The sequence below is a fragment of the Silurus meridionalis genome, chromosome 6 (assembly GCF_014805685.1).
Source record: "Silurus meridionalis isolate SWU-2019-XX chromosome 6, ASM1480568v1, whole genome shotgun sequence".
NCBI lineage: Eukaryota > Metazoa > Chordata > Actinopteri > Siluriformes > Siluridae > Silurus > Silurus meridionalis.
In genome coordinates this window covers 12,256,111-12,274,466 of record NC_060889.1, presented here as the reverse complement: position 1 = coordinate 12,274,466, position 18,356 = coordinate 12,256,111, and the positions used below count along the sequence as shown (strand labels likewise).

The 18,356-nt window shown below is 39.3% G+C and overlaps 3 protein-coding genes across 3 annotated transcripts; all 3 read left to right on the top strand.

Moving 5' to 3' along the window:
- Nucleotides 1-1,753: 1,753 nt before the first annotated feature.
- On the top strand, nt 1,754-3,718 carry cth1 (cysteine three histidine 1). Its single transcript, XM_046852640.1, has 2 exons — nt 1,754-1,984; nt 2,376-3,718. Exons 1-2 carry the CDS (start codon nt 1,973-1,975, stop codon nt 3,312-3,314), a joined length of 951 nt encoding a protein of 316 aa, XP_046708596.1. The 5' UTR covers nt 1,754-1,972; the 3' UTR covers nt 3,315-3,718.
- A 307-nt stretch (nt 3,719-4,025) lies between these two features.
- Nucleotides 4,026-10,546, top strand: taf6l (TAF6-like RNA polymerase II, p300/CBP-associated factor (PCAF)-associated factor). Its single transcript, XM_046852639.1, has 11 exons — nt 4,026-4,503; nt 4,635-4,721; nt 5,553-5,703; nt 5,797-5,847; nt 5,957-6,051; nt 6,141-6,215; nt 6,485-6,705; nt 8,081-8,213; nt 8,298-8,426; nt 9,155-9,645; nt 9,941-10,546. The coding sequence occupies exons 1-11, from the start codon at nt 4,354-4,356 to the stop codon at nt 10,278-10,280; spliced, it is 1,923 nt and encodes a 640-aa protein (XP_046708595.1). The 5' UTR covers nt 4,026-4,353; the 3' UTR covers nt 10,281-10,546.
- Nucleotides 10,547-12,090: 1,544 nt separating this feature from the next.
- On the top strand, nt 12,091-17,325 carry kcnk7 (potassium channel, subfamily K, member 7). The gene is made up of 3 exons (XM_046852105.1): nt 12,091-12,552; nt 14,865-15,260; nt 16,197-17,325. The coding sequence occupies exons 1-3, from the start codon at nt 12,219-12,221 to the stop codon at nt 16,520-16,522; spliced, it is 1,056 nt and encodes a 351-aa protein (XP_046708061.1). The 5' UTR covers nt 12,091-12,218; the 3' UTR covers nt 16,523-17,325.
- Nucleotides 17,326-18,356: the final 1,031 nt, after the last annotated feature.

The window sequence follows — 18,356 nt, the reverse complement described above, 5'->3', positions numbered from 1 at the left end:
CTCTCTCTCTCTCTCTCTCTCTCTCTCGGTCGAGTTAAACATGCTCCTGAGGTTCCAGTGACCACTGTTCCTGCACCTCTCCCCTCCGCGGATCTGCCCATTTTGTCCTGGCCTGCCTCTGGATAGTGATCTCTTCAACTGGAGGCCACTCTGTGCAGCTGGGGATGTTTCTCTTTAATGCCCTGGGGTTCTATGAAATTTTCGGAGTAAGAACAGGAGCTTGGATGATGGATATGGACTGTAGTTTGTGTCAACAGTCTGCTACACTGACTACAAGGACTACATTTTGCTTCTAAACACCATCACTGTACCCCACAACATCGTATACTGTAATAAATGGACATTCTGTGCCACCCAGATGAGGAGGGGTTCCCTCTTGAGTCTGGTTCCTCTCGAGGTTTCTTTCTTATGCCATCTCAGGGAGTTTTTCCTTGCCACAGTCACCACTGGCTTGCTCATCAGGGACAAACTTACACATAAAGGACAACGTATTCGTTTTTATTACATTATCTGTGTAAAGCTGCTATGAAACAATGGTAATTGTTAAATGCGCTATACAAATAAAAATGAATCAAATTGAATTAAAATTAAAGCAATAAAGGATGCAGATGGAAAGGTGTTGACTAGTGAGGAGAGTGTGTTGAGCAGATGGAGGAAGTATTTTAAGAAGTTTGAGAAAGTGAGAGCAGCGATTAGGGACATGAGGTATATCAGTAGGAGAATGCTGAGGATGGAGCCACCAGGAAGAAGGAAAAGAGGAAGACCAAGGAGGAGGTTTATAGATGTGGTGAGGGAAGACATGCAGGTGGTTTAAAGCAAGAGACAATTCAGTTATCTTGTACACCTAAAATATTTTCTAAGTATTATTTGCATTAAGAGCATGAGCTGAAGTCCATTGGACTGATTTCAAAAGTACAATTTAAATCAGTTATTTTTGTTTATACCTTTGGGCCTGTTATGTTTTAGTGTGTGTCACTGCCAAATCAGGACTATTTGTTATAAAAGAAAAATACCATGTATATTATAGAAAACATAACATAAAACATAAAAATATGACAGAAATATGCTTAAAACAGCATACAATCATTCAATTTGTAAATATTTATAATTTGTGGGGACAATACACATCACACATACAAACCATACATGATAGATGTATACATACATCACTTATTTGATCCCAGAGGAAAATTCAATTACAGAAAGTTGAGAGTGCGATAAAATAATTCACTAATAAAAATGAAACAAAACATTTAATTGCATTTTATTTTTAAGAATAAAGTGTATTAGTGTGATATGTTGTAGTACAGTGGGATTTAAATATTCTGAACATAAACATGTATGGTAAATGCGATACATTGTATTATTATATATAAATATATTGTGATTTAAAAAGCTGGGTGTGTATCAGCGGTTCAGACGCCTTCAGCCCTTTTCACAGCTCCTCATTCAATTAACAGATGAAGGTGTGACGCGGTGATTTCCACCGGACAGTATGTTTTCTCGAAGCGTGCTAGTCGGCTATTAAACTACTCGGGAAAATGTTGATTGCGCCGATCGAAGCTGCGGGTGTGAACAAATCCGATCATACTTCATGTCCCGCACAGTGGACAGTCGCGGCGCAGCATTAGCACAAATTCAATTGGCGCTCCGCCGCGCCCTCTGATTGGTCCGTTCGGAGGCGCAGCTGACGCTACTTTCAATGGAGCGCGGGAAATCAGAGACGCTTTATAACACCCATGGGACGCGACTTTCAGTGCGTGTGACTTGCCACTTCAAGGTGTAAGCCACGTCTTACCATTTCGCCTCTCCAGTCACACCATAATCAATTCGGTTTCTTTTTCCTCTTTCTGGTCTTTTTTTTTGGGTTGTCTGGTGGAACCCTGGTCCCAAAAAGGTGCACTTGAAACAAAAACAAAAGCACATTGTTGGAGACGCTTGTGTTATTATTCTCGAAGTTTCTGCACGTACAATGATGTTTGAGGTAAGTCTGGTGTCTCTCTTACTCAATTCTATGTATATCTGACATGTACTGAAGATTTCTTTAACTGTTCCAGTTCATTGGTTTGAGTTATTATATTATTTATCAATATATATTGTATTTTAAAACCCATTATCATTTGGCATAAGGTTAGGTTGGTTATCTTGATGGAGTATGGTGCATCCAGGGGGAGAAAAATGGCATCCTTATTTTTTATATTTTTATATATATATATATATATATATATATAATTTCTCCCCCAAAATGACTCAACAGGACTTAGTTTGTAAATGTATCTTAAACATAACTACACTTCATGCACCTTTTGTTTTAATGTTAACAGCTTTCAGTGCTAGACTTCCTATATTAAGTGCTGTCTAATTCTCTTCTACAGACCAGCCAAGATGACTTGCTGCTGTTTCCCTCTGAGGGTAGTGATGAGGTGTTTTTCCCTGTGGAAAGCTTGGCTAGTGGGGGTCAGTCCCTGGCTGAAGCCTTGCTGCCATTGGTTGAGTCTCCCTCTCCTCCTCTCAACCCCTGGCTCTGCTCAACACGCTACAAGACTGAGCTGTGCAGCCGATATGCCGACAGTGGTACTTGCAAGTATGCTGAGCGTTGCCAGTTTGCTCATGGCCTGCATGACCTCCACGTGCCCTCCCGCCATCCCAAGTACAAGACGGAGCTGTGCCGCTCCTTCCACACAGCGGGCTACTGCATGTATGGAAGCCGCTGCCTTTTCGTGCACAGCCTGAAGGAGCAAAGGCCAGTTCGTCACAGGCGCCGCAACGTACCTTGTCGCACATACCGTGCCTTTGGTGTTTGCCCCTTTGGCACACGCTGCCACTTCCTGCATATTGAGGGTGGTTCAGAGTCTGATTGTGCCGAGGAGAAAACCTGCGGTCCCCCTTCTTGCTCCAGTGAATGGAAACCCCGCGGTGCCCTCTGCCGTACCTTCAGTGCATTCGGCTTTTGCTTGTATGGTACTCGCTGCCGATTTCAGCATGGCCTCCCAAATAATGTGAAGGGTATCAATTTGAGCCCGGCACCCTGGTCACCACAAGTGCTTGGAAGGGCCCTCTCTCCTGCTTCAGATATGCAATCTTCCTCTTCCTCATCCTCCTCCTCACCTCAGTCCTTGCTGGCCTCACCTGTGTTTCCTGATGACTCCAGTCCAGTCACACCCCCGTCTGCAGAAGTTGTGGCAAACAACGCTTTTACCTTTAGCAGCCAGCACCTGAACGACCTGCTGTTGCCATTGGCCCTTAGACTCCAACAGCTGGGACAAGCTTCTAACCTAAATGCTGGTGTTCTTGACCAACCACGACTGCCATAATGTTAGTCTTATTTTTATATATATTAGTGTAAATAACCTTTTCTTGAATTTTTATTGATGGCCTCTTTTTGTAATTTATTTTTTTTGGCCTTAGTTTGAGATCTTGCAGTCTCAAATGTATTTTTTAAATTTTTTTTTATATTTTTTTTTTCTTAAATTGCTACTTTGCTTGTCCAGTCTGTCCCAATGTGTGGCAAGTCATATAATGAAGTAGACCATTTGTAAATTGTATTTTAACTCATTTGTGTGTGTATATGGAAACATTGGGACATGGTGTGAATGTCTTATTTATGGATTTTTAACTTAAAATTGTGGTAAGTTATTCTTTCAGGATTGGCATTGGTATGCATCCTTTTGATCTTAATAAAACCACTAGCCTTCGTTAGTGCTGTTCAAAAATCAAACTTCTTTTGTATTTCGTTCATTAAATCTCATCCTGGCCTACATATCTTGCACAGCACACTTCTGACATGTTGAGGTAGACAGTAACCAACGGTGCACCTCAACAACTTGGGTAGCATTACCCTGAAATGCTGCATTTTGGAGCGGGGGGGGATAAAATGTGAATCATCTCAAGAATGGTTGTGTTGGTTATTAAACCGGTTGACTGAGTTTAGTATATCTTAAAACCTTATTGACTGGAAAGAGCAGTGGGGTTACTTCAGGCCCACAATGAGAAACGTATACCCTTTGTGCGCATGCGCGTCCTGATAACCAATCAGGGCTTATTTTGAAGGGATTGAATATGGCGCCCAGGGAGCGCACACCATGACAACAGAGAGCTAAAATACTGTTGAACCTGCGACGCTTGATCAAGAACACGACCCAAAGCAGTGAAATTCTTGCTTGTTGCTATATATTCGATTGATTTTAAACTTTATTTGCACTCTTTATATAAATCTGTAAGGTTTTTTTTCACCACAGTGACTCAGTTTAGCCGGTTGATGGGCTAGCTAACAGCCTGCTCTAACGCGATGCTCCAACATTAGCTCGTTATTAAAGCCGGGAAACTAAAGGCGTTCGGACGTGTATCGCGACCATGTCAGAGCCCAGAGAAGAGCGTCGTTTCGCTGAAGTCTCCCGAGACTCCATCAAGCTGATGGCGGAGAGCGCCGGTGTGGAGCTGCCTGATGACTTAGCGTCGATGCTCGCGGAGGACGTGTGTTACCGCCTCAGAGAGGCGACGCAGGTGAAAGCATCCACTACAAACCCATATACACGCGATTTGCACAAATAAATACGATAATTGAAGATTAAACTCATCCCTGGGACTTGGAATAACAAGTGGCTTGATATGAATTTCACGCTTTCTTACCGCAGAACAGCTCTCAGTTCATGAGACACGCCAAGAGACGCAAACTGACTGTAGAGGACTTTAATAGAGGACTGCGCTGGAGCAATACTGAGGTACACTAAACACACCTTTTAAATAAATATTATATATCATAAAAAAACAAGAAATATAACAAGCTTCTGCTTCAACGAATTGCTTGAAACGTAAGACCTGTGTTTGGGTCTAGTTTATATATAGGGCTTGGTTTTACATGTCAAATGTAATGTCTTATTGAGAGTATCATTTGACATATATGGTTCTGTTAGCAGTCTTATTTTTAAAAGAACAAAAAGAGTCCATTTGGTGCTATGTTAACCAAGATAAGCACTTGGGATGTATGGTTTAGAGACAGTGGCATTGAGTAAAAGACAGGAGGCGGAGCTGGAGGTAGCAGAGCTGAAGATGTTGAGGTTTTCGTTGGGAGTGATGAGGATGGACAGGATTAGAAATGAGTTTATTAGAGGGACAGCGCATGTAAAACATTTTGGAGACAAGGTGAGAGAGGCGAGATTGAGATGGTTTGGACATGTGCAGAGGAGGGACATGGGGTATATTGGTAGGAGAATGCTGAGGATGGAGCTACCAGGAAGGAGAAAAAGAGGAAGACCATGGAGGAGGCTTATAGATGTGGTGAGAGAAGACATGCAGGTGGTTGGTGTGAAAGAGGATGATGTAGAGGACAGGGGGGTATGGAGACGGATGAACCGCTGTGGCGATCCCTGATGGGAGAAGCCGAAAGAAGAAAAAGAGGACCCCTATCACTTTCCTCTTTCACACACTGCCACAGGAAAGTCTTACTAATGTATTGTAGCCGTGCATCTTATTTACTCTGTTGGCTTTATGATCTTATTCTTGGTTAAGTTTACTTTCTTCCCTCTCATGAATCTTGTCTTTCCCTCTTTTAGGTTGTTTGTGGTTACGGTGCCCAAGATGCCGTACCATTCCGATCCCTGAAAGAGGGCGAGCTTTTCTTTGTTGAGGATCGGGAGGTGAACCTGGTCGAGTTGGCTCTTGCCACCAACATACCCAAGGGCTGTGCTGAGACGACCGTGCGAGGTACAATGCTTCAACCATTCCCATTCTGAAGATTGTGCAGGTTCTTTAGATTTGTGCTGACTATGATGTCTTTTTTTATTTTTATTTTTATAGTGCATGTATCTTATCTTGATGGAAAAGGAAATCTGGAACCTCAGGGCACAGGTGAAATACTGTTTTTGTATTTCTACAAAAGATTCTATAACTAATATTTGCAAAGCCATACAAAGTAGTAGTGAAAAAATAGTGTTTTTATTCTGTATTTCCACCTTAGTCCCCGTTGCTGTGCAGTCTCTGTCAGATGACCTTCTCAAGTATTACCAGCAGATCACTAGAGCCATATTAGGAGAAGATCCACATCTAATGAAGGTATGAGTTTGTTTCTGCACGAAGAATGATCAAAATAATTTAGTGCTCGGATTAAAACGAGGTATTTTCTTCCCTTTTGAAAACACCAGGTTGCTTTAATGGATCTTCAGTCCAACTCTAAGATTGCTGCTCTCCTACCTTATTTTGTTTACGTCATCAGTGGGGTATGTGTCGTTCTCATTATAATGTCTGGTTAAGGGGTATTTATGCAGGGCAGAAATGTTATGTGAATTACCGCCTGTTCATCTGTCATGCAAATGTCTAAACAGATATGGGTTAAAAACAGCTCATTAAATACATGTATGTAGGTATAGATCAAGAGCATCAAGATCAAACTTGCCAAGTATATGTGTCTGATAATATTTAAAGCCAACGCATGTCTAAGTAAAGGCTAGGATTTTTCAATCACTGAACTGTCATGTATTCCCATTAGGTGAAGTCAGTAAGTCATGATCTGGATCAGCTGAACCGGCTGTTGCACATGGTGAAGAGTCTGGTTCAGAACCCATACCTGTATCTTGGTTCCTATGTGCGCAGTCTGGTCTCCAGCGTCATGTATTGCATCTTGGAGCCACTTGCTGCCTCTATCAATCCACTAAATGACCACTGGACCCTGAGAGACTATGCTGCTCTGCTGCTCAGCCACATATTCTGGTATATTGTATACTACTACTACATTCACATTATACATTTACGCAAGCAAATAAGAATGATGTTTCCTGACAAAGGCATTGCCAGGAAAAGGCATTGCAATTTTTAACTGTTCCCTTTAGTTTAACTGTAAAATCTGCTGAGGCTACGGGCTGGTAGTGGCGAAGCTAGTGGCTGGTAGTATTTATTTTGCAGCGTCTTCTGTGTTTACCTGTCCAGAGCGGTCTATAGTTTAGCGGGTGGTGCGTCAGTAATAATGGTCCATGGGGAAATGTAATGCTTCTTGTGTAGTAGGGCCGAAACGATTCCTCGAGTAACGCAAAATAATCTGAATACAAAAATGCATCGAGGCAAATTGTTTGCTTCGTTTAGTTCATTTAACTACACACGGTGCATTGTGTTTCCTCACGGACCATTATTACCGATGCACCACCCGCTGAACTCTGGAGCGCTCTGGACAGGTAAAAACTACGGAAGCCTGTTTCCACCAAATAAAAAATAATAATTTGCCTTATTCCGACTTTATTTCACGCAATTCTGACTTTATTTCTCGCAATTCCGACTTTATTCACGCAATTCCAAATTTTTTTTTACGCAATTCCGACTTTTTTTTTTAAATGTGGCAGGAACGAAAGGAAGTTTCCAAAGCGTGGGATCACTAAACATGAAGATATCATGAAACACAGTGCTTTTAAAAGTCATTTACTTCTATAGTAAATAGTTTATAGCACAGTGTTGGGAGTTAGACTAGAAAATAAAGCACGGGTCTTTATTAATGAAATTGCTCCAAGATGTTATTATTCCTATAACATTTGTTAAAACATTTGTTGGTATGCAAAGTAATTTCTGATGAGATGTTTGTGTAGAATTGTTGCAGATTCAGCAGATTCAGTGCATTTTAACAGTAACAGGTAAAGCTGTATTACTTTGTTATGAAAATACATTCATGAATGGTGCTTTTCATTTATTCTGTAATATGACAAGCGGCCTTTTTTGCGTCGAATTAACTTAAAAACAGAAATAAGCAGTTGGTTACGAGTATTTATATGTGCCACAAAAACAGTGATCAACTTCTCCTTCATGTCAGGCCACATCACATCATAATGTGTTCTCAAACACAAAAGAGGAACACGATCGTTCATAAAATGGTTCTGCTCTCAACTGCGTGGATTGAATTATTATCGCCGTTTAATATTCAGCCAACTTTTGACAAAATAGTATTACAGGCGATCAGAACATTTTAGAAATGCAGAACTATCCACAGCCTCAATGAGCCATGATATATTCTGCATTTTATTTGAACATCTACAAAGGGAATTATCAATCTGTTTCGATTATTAAGGCTTTGTGTGGGTTTTTGTGTTTTCTTTTGGGATAGGACTCATGGTGACCTGGTGAGTGGACTGTATCATCAGATTCTGTTGTCACTGCAGAAGGTTTTGTCAGACCCGGTGCGTCCTCTGTGCTCTCACTATGGAGCTGTGGTGGGGTTGCACGCTCTCGGCTGGAAGGTATCTTACACACACATTAAGCTGGCAAATGCAATGCGTGGAGTTGTGCATGCATATTTACGATGTATTTGTGTTTGACTCCAGGCTGTTGAGCGTGTGTTGTATCCCCACCTGCCTGCATACTGGGCGAATCTCCAAGCCGTGCTGGACGATTACTCTGTTTCTAACGCACAAGTAAAAGCAGATGGGCACAAGGTCTATGGAGCCATTCTTGTAAGCGTAGCATGTCTTTTTATTTTTATTTTATTTTTCAGTTTGTGTTAGAGGTTAATTGAATTAAATATATAGTGGAATGTCTGCACATACAGTGATCAGGCATACCATTGACATTATAACATTATGAGCAGTAAAGTGAATAACACTGATTATCTGTTAGCGGGTGGGTTTTTTAGGCAGCAAGTTAGCATTTTATTATTATTAGAAAGCAGAAAAAATTGGCAAGCGTAAAGATTAGAGCGAGTTTGACCAGAGCCAAATTTTGATGACTAGACGACTGGGTCTGAGCATCTCCAAAACTGCAGCTCTTGTGGGCAGTGGGCAGTATCAATCAAAAGTGGTCCAAGGAAGGAACAGTGGTGAACCTGCGACAGGGTCATTGGTGGTCATAACGTGGAGAGCTAAGGCTGGCCCGTGTGGTCCTGTCCAACAGAGGAACTTCTGTAGCTCACATTGCTGGAGAAGTTGATGCTCAACAGGTCAGGACTGTTTTGTCAGCAAAAGGGGGACCAACACAAAATTAGGCAGAATTTCCATGAAAGAGCTCTGCATCAGATTAGATTACATAATTAACATACTGCAGGTTAACCGTTATTGTAGCAGATGTGTTGTGTGACATGATTTGGTTGGTGCTTTTTAGAATTCGTGTTCAACAAACAGTGTTTCATAGAAAACCACTTGGATTTATGTTATATTTTATTTAAATTTGACTTCCCATCCACCAGGTGGCAGTGGAGCGTCTGCTAAAAATGAAAGCTTTGAGTTTGACAGCAGAAGGAAGTCCTGCTGCTCTTCAGAGTTCTGCGGGAGGAGGGATGCGCTTTCGAGAGAGCTCACCAGGCCTCAGTCCTCCCCCTGAACCCCTCTCTGAAGCTCCTCTGGGTATCGCAAGCCACCTGCAAGCAGCTGGAACAGGCTGCCAGTGGGAGGAGTGGACCCCAGTGTCCCTGCCTGCCATGTATTGTGAGCTCTACTCGTTCTTTGGAGACAGTTTGGCTGTGCGTTTTAGTACAGGGCCTGCATTAGGCAGTGCACCACCAGCAGCCTCAGTGCATCCTTCTGATGCCAGGAAAGAGACAGGGAGTGGCGCAGGCAGCATTGAGAGCACACGCAAGATGCCACAACTCACTGCCAGCATGAACCTCAGCCCCAGACCAGATGGAAGCCCACGGACTGAGACTGTACCACCTATTCTGGGTGCTACTGCATCAGGGAGGTATGTACAGGCCAAGGTTTAATGCAGATGCAAATAGGGACCCCATCATTAAACTAGGTTGCTTGATTAGTTTATTTGAGTTATAGGGTGTTTTTTTTTTTTTTAAACAGTGGTGGAAACCAAAAGGTGTTAACAATAACGTCAATAATATATTATTCTTTTGTATTATATTATTATGTTATAAAATGTTTTACAGTTAAAGGAGTCAAAAGCTATATACACTATTTACTGTATAAACCATTTATATAGAATGGTAACTTTGGGGAAAAATGATCTAATTGTTTTTGCCGTATAGGTCTTTGGCCCGATCTTCTTCCTCATCCTCATCCGCAGTCCCTCGTTCCAGGTCCTCCTCCCGTCCAGGGCGTTCTGCCAACCAGTCAAGAGACATCTTCCCAAAAGCTCGCTTCCTGCCTTCCCAGGTGGGGCCTCCAGCTTTCTCCTTTTTGATTGGTGGGCGACAGATGGGCCGGCGATGCCAGGGACGACGTTTCCAGACAAGCTTCACCCCGAACCCATCTGTCAGCTCTCTTCCTCCACGGGCTTACGCCCACAAACTACCAGTTATCGGGAGAGTGAGTAAACCAGTGAGACGTTGGACATGCTCTCATTATTCACTGTATCTGCCTCTTTAAAGCACAGAGAGGCTCTGGTTGGCTGGTTGTTTTTGTGGCTCCAGCTGCCTTAGCTTCCTCATGAACTTATTTTCTGCTTGAACTCTTCAAAGCACTAGATTTAGAAAGGACAGCTGTAGAACTGTTCTTCGGCTGATCACAGACATGCTTTTTTTGAATATGCACCAGTTCGATTTATTTGTGAAATATTTTTTCGTTGACTGTCTTTCACGATGGTATCTCACGTATGTGGATATATTGTATAATAAATCAAAGCACATTTGCTACTTTGTCTCATACTTGAATAAGTAATTATAAAATGGACATCAATGTACACTGCTCAGGTATTGTAACAACATACACTGAAATCATTCAATATATAACCCTTAATGTTCTTCAGTTCTACATTGGAGTATAGTATAGATAGTTTAAGACTTCTTATGACATTAGACAATATAAATTTAATATAAATAATGTCTAACGTGAAGTCTAATGTAGAGTTGTAATGAATGGAGAATGTACCGTATTTTTCGGACTATAAGCCGCTACTTTTTTCCCACGCTTTGAACCCCGCGGGTTAAACAACGAAGCGGCTAATTTATGGATTTTTCCTGGGTTTTTCCCGGTTTCACAAACTTCATGCCAAAAACTGAGCGACATAACATTAGACCAATGAAAGTGCCGAACAGGTTCAGGTGAACCAATGAAACTCTTTATATTAAATCAGATGCACTCCCACTGAATCGGGCCGCACCACATCATAAATATGGATGATGTTCCTCTGACGTTTGACCTGCCTCTCACTCGGACTGTCTACAGGAAATGCGAATCATTCGTCACGCTGAAAACAACCGGGCATGAAAAACCGCACTTCACCTGTGTTCTGAGCTGCACGGCATCGGGAGAAAAGCTTCACCGATAGTGATTTTTAAACGCACGACGATGCCAAAAGATAAACTTCCAAGAGAAATTGTTGTGAAAGGAAGGAGGAAGACAGTGAACAATGACTTTCTTGGTAGGCTACTGTTTAGATACAAGCCGTGTAACAGACACTGTCTTTCATTAAAACCTGTGTAAAGTTCATTAGTTTTAGTGTAGACACCTGCGCAGTGTGATAGCATCGTACATGTGTCCCCCACGGAAAACTTTTATTCTGAGCAGTCCATAGAGCAGCAGTGGTGGAAAGTCGGCAAATGTTCTGTAGTGCTGTGCTTTGCATGCAGATGTTTTTTTTTTTTTTTAAGTGGTATTTTTTGCAGTTGACGAGCTTTTCACCAACACATAATCTACACTTAACCATTATTCCTTTCTCCTTTTCCTCGACTATTTCAAAATAATAAGAATACTTCCATCACAGTAATGTAATTCTCTGGTTTGCCATCTCCGCTTCTGACCAGCTTCTGTTTACACTGCTCGCACGTACGAGTGCGCGATTCTACGTGACTACGTTCATTTTAATTCAGTATTTATTTTTTTATGCAAAATAATTTAACAGAAAAGTAACTCGCATTACTTTTTTAAAAAAGTAACCCAGATATTAATGTGTAAATTTATAATGTAAGGCGCTACTTTACTCGTTACTCCAGAAAAGTAATATTATTACTTAACGCACGTTACTTGTAACGCGTTACCCGCAACACTGCACCTGCCGCTTATAGACAGGTGCGGCGTATTTATGTTCAAAATAAAAATCTTTGTAAAATTCAGTGGGTGCGGTTAATATAGTCTTTATAGTCCGGAAATTACGGTATTGTTTACATCGATGAAGATCTAAAATTCTTGAGTTACTTGAGAAGGTAATGGCTGAGGGAATATCTCGGCCCTGCTCTGTCAGGTAATCCTGATCCTCTCTGTGCTGCTGAGTTTATTAAATATTCAGCATTAAGCTGAAAGGCTCTACACTGAATTTGGTTACATTCAGAACAGCAGTACAAAGTTTATTCTCGCTCAGGTCAGATTATGGCTCGAGGCATGGAATCTTTGATGACCTTTTGCCGAAGTTACGCTTTCATATTTTTGATTCTCTCCTACTTCCTGTACATGACTATCGGTGCAGGTATTTTCATGGTGCTTGAGCAACCCGAGCAGGATTTGCTTGCTGCTGAAGTGCATGAAGTTTGGGTGAAGTTTTTACAAAACAACCCATGTGTGAAAGAACGCAGTTTGGATCGTTTATTGAAGAAGGTGCTTTTGGCTGGGAAACGTGGCGTAACCATAATGGACGACAACGAAGAGTATAACTTTGACTTCACTTCGTCACTGTTTTTTGTTATCACTTTTCTCACAACTACAGGTGAGCCACAAAAAAATCTTACTTCAACAGTGTTGTCATGAGTGAATTTCTGGACACTTTCTCATTCAAAATGTTTTAACAAATGTTTTTTTCTCCCTAATTGACTGTATAGGATTATTGAGTACATTTGACCTAATGAGTACAATGTTGGAAGCTACTAGAACGTCCACTAACATACACAGGCAGGGACTTATGCCCAGTCATACAGGCTCCTGGATTTAGATTTAATCATTTAATATGTGATACATTTTCAATCTTACTGTTCAGGGCCTTTTTATTATACATTTTTTTTATTTTAGCCAAAGCTGTTATACTGTGTGTGTGTGTGTGTGTGTGTGTGTGTGTGTGTGTGTGTGTGTGTGTGTGTGTGTGTGTGTGTATGTATGTGTGCATACATTATATATGTTCTAACCCGTGAAAAACAAATTCCAATATAAGACCTTACAATATGTGTATAAAGTGGGGAACAATCCTACCTTCCTATGGCATACAGTAAGTATTGTAAGATACAATTCAGAGACGGGGGGGTGCACACCTGGGTAACCTCAAAGTATGTGTCTGTGTGTCCTAGTCCTAGTCCTAGTGCCCAAAGCATATAAATGTTTCTCCACACTAAAGACTTTTTAAAAATTTGTATTTATTTATTTATTTATTTTTATTTATAATTATCTCATGATAAAGAATTTTGTTCTCTACTTTTTATTTTACAACATAAAGATTATTTTCTCAAGATGTGATTTTATTACAAGAAAAAAATTGTGTAATCAATGGGAATAATTCCCCACTGTAGAGATGGACCTTTACCTTTGCATAAAATGCTTTTTCATACTGAAAAACTGAAAAACAAAAAATACAATAAAAAAAATCACAAACCCATTCATCACAGCTTTACTGTACAAGCTAACAATTTAGATGCATGATTTAAGTGGAAAATATTTATGCATTTGATAATGGTGGTTTGTCAGACATTAATGAGGTGGTAGCTCAGTGGTTAAGGCATTGCGCTTTGGATCAGAAGGTCACAGGTTCAAATCCCACCACCACCAAGCTGCCACTGCTGGGCCCTTGAGCAAAGCCCTAAAACCATCCCCTGCTCAGTTGTAAGTCGCTCTGGATAAGGGCGTCTGCCAAATGCCGCAAATGTAAATGTAATGAGGAATTTGTCAATAGGTGACAAAAAGTTTTAGAATATATAATATTATTATTATTATTATTAAATTATTTAATTATATAAATCAGGGCTGTCAAATTTAGCACTTTAATAACGCATTAACGCAAATTCATTTTAACGGCACTCATTTTATTAACGCGATTAATGCAACGCATTTCTCTTTGACCATTTTTATTACAAATATAAATAAATAAATATAAAAGAGGCGAAATTAAAACCTTCAATGCAACACATTTATTCAATGTCCTTTATTTATTAAAAAAAACATAATAAACTCCACCAAAAATATTTTAGCTTTGCTTCTTGATGCACACATCCGGCAATTAAATCAGTCCGTGTGGAAGCAAAGCAAAAGTTTCTTTTGGTGTCCTGATGATTTACATAATTTAAATCATCATAATTCCTTTTTTTAATTTTGTTTAATTACATAAAAACATTAACAATAATATTTTGCCTTCATGCTCTATGTTAAATATGGTTTCACTACTAATCAACATACATTTGCATAAACACCTATATTTGCCCATGTTATTTAGAGTATTAAAACATAACTCGTGGGCTCTTTAGTCATGCTTTAAAATGTTGTACACTAAAGGCAGATATATGTAAAACAATATCTTCAGAAAACAGTCATGTTTTTAGCACTGCAGCAACAGCTGGTTTAACAGGCCTTTGAAACAGAAAGCTAAATGGAAGTCATTTGTCTTCTTGGTGGTGTGTGGTGAGTTATCACATCCTGTTTTCCCTCACTGCATACTTTTGGATAAGAATCAGTGTTATAGAGTTTTTAATATGTGATGAGTTGTAAGGATGCTTTTTCTCAACACCATTATTAAACTGTCAGTATATCCCTGTGTTAATAATGAAGTTATTAATAATATTCCGCTTCATATGTAAAATATTATAAAAGAAATCATAAATGTGTGACACCATATATACAGATGTATATACGTGTGTGTGTGTGTGTGTGTGTGTGTGTGTGTGTATATATATATATATATATATATATATATATATAGATAGATAGATAGATAGATAGATAGATAGATAGATAGATAGATAGATAGATATAGATATATTTATATATTGCATTGGTTTCAGTATATATGTGTTTGCTAATAGTTCTGTTGTGCATGTGCAGGTTATGGTACCACTGTTCCACTGTCAGATGAAGGCAGAGTGTTTTGTATGCTGTACTGTTTCTTCGGTATTCCTTTTACCTTCCTTCTGCTCTCCTGCATCACTAATGCCCTGGTGCCCAGACTGAGTGATGCTTCCATACGCCACCTTCAAATCTACTGGGGTCTGACTCACAACAATGCTGCTTTGGTTTACTGTGGAATATTAGCAGCGTGCACAGCTACACTGTTTTTCTTCTTGCCTGCTCTCAGTCTCTGTCTGCTGGAGAAAGACTGGAGCTTTCTCGAGTCGTTTTACTTTTGCTTCATTTCGCTCAGTACCATCGGGCTGGGAGATTATCTGCCTGGACAGACGCACAGCTGGGCTGCACATCAAGCACTGGAATTTGCTACTTCCTGTAAGTTCAGGAAGAGTATTGTTCAGTAGCTATGGTTTATTTAAAGCCTTGCCAATCTAGCTCTTATTTTACCCTGGCTTATTTACTAACACCCAAAACAAATTGCCATAGTCTGACTAGTAGACACAAAATAATTATTTCTGGACTAGGCCTAGTGTCTGTAAACACTGTATGGGTAAATGTATTGGGACACTTGTCTCATGTTGTTCTTCTCCAAACTTTTACCACAAATTTAGAGGCACACAAGTCTTTGACAAGTCTTTGGATGCAGCAGTAAATTTTCCCTTAACTTGAACTAGGAGGCCCAGTTCTGTTCCAGCATGACAATGCCCCTGTGCACAAAGCCAGCTTCATGAACATGGTTTACATGGGTTTTAGTGGAAGACTTTATGTGGCCTACTATAGACCTCAATTTTAACACCTTTGTAATGAATTGGAACCCTGACTGCACCCCAGGCCCCCTCACCATACATCAATACCTGACTTTACCAATGCCCTTTTGCTGAATGAGCACAAATGTCCACAAACTCTAACATCAAATGGGGACAAATAGTGGTATAAGATATTCAAAAGCAAATCCTATGGTCAGGTGTCCACAAACGTTTGTCCATATAGTGTTTTTTTTCCAATTGTTTATTTGGAGTGGGGATCAAACGTCAGAAGCATAATTAATGATACATGATAATACACTTGTTTTTTGAAGGATTTCTAAATTACTTCATATAGACATTTAATGCATAGTATTTGTTTTGCTATGCTGGACTCCTTGTCAAGTTCAGCTACAGTTTTTAGTTTTTTATACACTACAATTAATATGCAATGCAATATAATATGCCATTAATATGCATTTTGTTTAAGCAAATGTAGACATTCTCAAAACCCTATGAGACATATATAACTTTAAATATAGTTATATTATATACATCTTATCCTCAGGTTACTTGATGCTCGGTCTTGTTGTCTTGCTAGTCGTCATGGAGAGCTTCTGGCAGCTTCAGCAAGTGCAGGCTGTAGTGCATCTCTTTGTTGGATCTACATCAGCTTCAGTAAAGGAAGTTGGTCTTGATGAGCTAGCTTTCAGTGAATGGCCAGACAACCATGATATTCAAACATTGGACATCAAGTTTATGCCTCCTATCTCTATCATCTCACACCACATCTCCAACTCACCCAAAAACGCTTTTGCGGAGGATGCATGTGCACCAAGTTATAAGAGGCGTCCTGCTCATCAGCCAGAAGTTCAACCAGACCCAGCTGATTGAAACAACTGTCAAATACACATCTGTCCGTATTCCAAGAATAGAGTACTGGAGCTAATGTTACTTCTTCCTGGTCTTTAAACCAAATGCTGCATGATGCACCACTGACATTGACACAATAATCTCAATTATTTATTTAAAGTGAAAAACTCTGCAGTTGCTGTTAGAGTGTAATTGATTTTACAGGCTTTTTTGGAACTACATTTCATTTCTGTAATAAAATCAGTACCTCAAATTGCAAAAAAAGAAGAAACATGCATTTCTTCTTCCCTTATTTTGCATTTTTAATGTTAAGCCCATTTTGAGTACATATAGAAATAGAAACAAATAGAGACCCTTCAATAAATTCTTCAGTTCAGGTTAAATTAAGTGCATACATATTTACATATTTTAAATCTAGATAATATTTACAGAATATCTTTAGTATATATTTACATATTCAAATAGAATTTGGTCATTTGCACTTCTTGTTGATGCTAAGCTGCATTTCATTGCTGAGTACTGTGGTGCTTTTAACATTTTAACCTGGCCATTATTGTGTGTTTCTGTCATCTGATTAGAATCAGCACACTTGAGCACAACATATTTTATTCTTGAGGGGTGTTCTGTTAAAAGTAAGAAATGATTTATAAAAAAAAAAAAAGAACAGATTTGAAGTGGTGGACTGGCTAGCTCAGAAGTGGCCATACATGAATTCCATGCTACATATTTTTCAGAAAATAAGGAAATGTGTGTGTTACACATATGGCTGAAGAGGGTATATCAAAACTTTGTGTGGAATGTGTTTCTGGGCACTTTTTTGAAACTAGCTGGCTTTATTTACTGCTGAATAAAATCTTATTCTTTGACACCCTGGATCCTGAACTTTATTTTGATTAGTATTTTAAACCTATTATTGGATTTGTTGCTATTGCTAATAATTGGCCACAACAGTATCTATCTATCTATCTATCTATCTATCTATCTATCTATCTATCTATCTATCTATCTATCTATCTATCTATCTATCTATCTATCTATCTATCTTCACAGTCATCTTGTAAATGTTCTTTTAGTGCTTAGAGTTTCTGTAGTTAGAAATTTCATAACACTATTGTTGTACCAAAGGCTGTACGAGTTGAACTTCAGTACATTAGGGTTAGAACTATCACATTTTAATATCCAACAAATCAATTAAACTGTTTAATAAGGAAACAGTGGTTCAAAATTGGTACAGAAATTGTTAAAGGCCTGAGTCATGAAGTTAGCAAGGCCTGTGAAACACTAAATATTTAAATATAAAGATATTCTCGTTGTGCTGAGTCATGCTGTACCATGTTTTTTTTTCTCTTGAAATGAACTAAAAGTTACTGGGTGCTTTTTGTTTTGTTTTGTTGCGCAAAAAGTATGTCTTTCTCCTTTTTATTCTATAATCCTTTTTTCTTTTTCCTGTGTTACATAAGTAATTGCTGTGAATGTAAATGTTGGATAAATTTTAGGAAACCTCCAACCACTAGATGGAAACCTGTTGACAGTGTTTATTCTAATGCAAACAGTTATTTTAGTAAAAGCATACATTAAATGGAGGATTTTTGAATGGTTACATATTAGAAAAACAAAATAAATAAATGTAATTCTGATCACGAGAAAGATAATAATTGTTTTGATCGATGATGACAAATACATTCTTATAGATTCCTTACATCCTTTACCTCATATTGTGGTGTTGTAGTTTTTGTGTTGAGAATCATTATGTTGAGTGACAGGATATATTGTAGGGGAAGGATGTGAGGACATAAGCACATAAAAGAGAGAGAGAGAGAGAGAGAGAGAGAGAGAGAGTGTGTGTGTGTGTGTG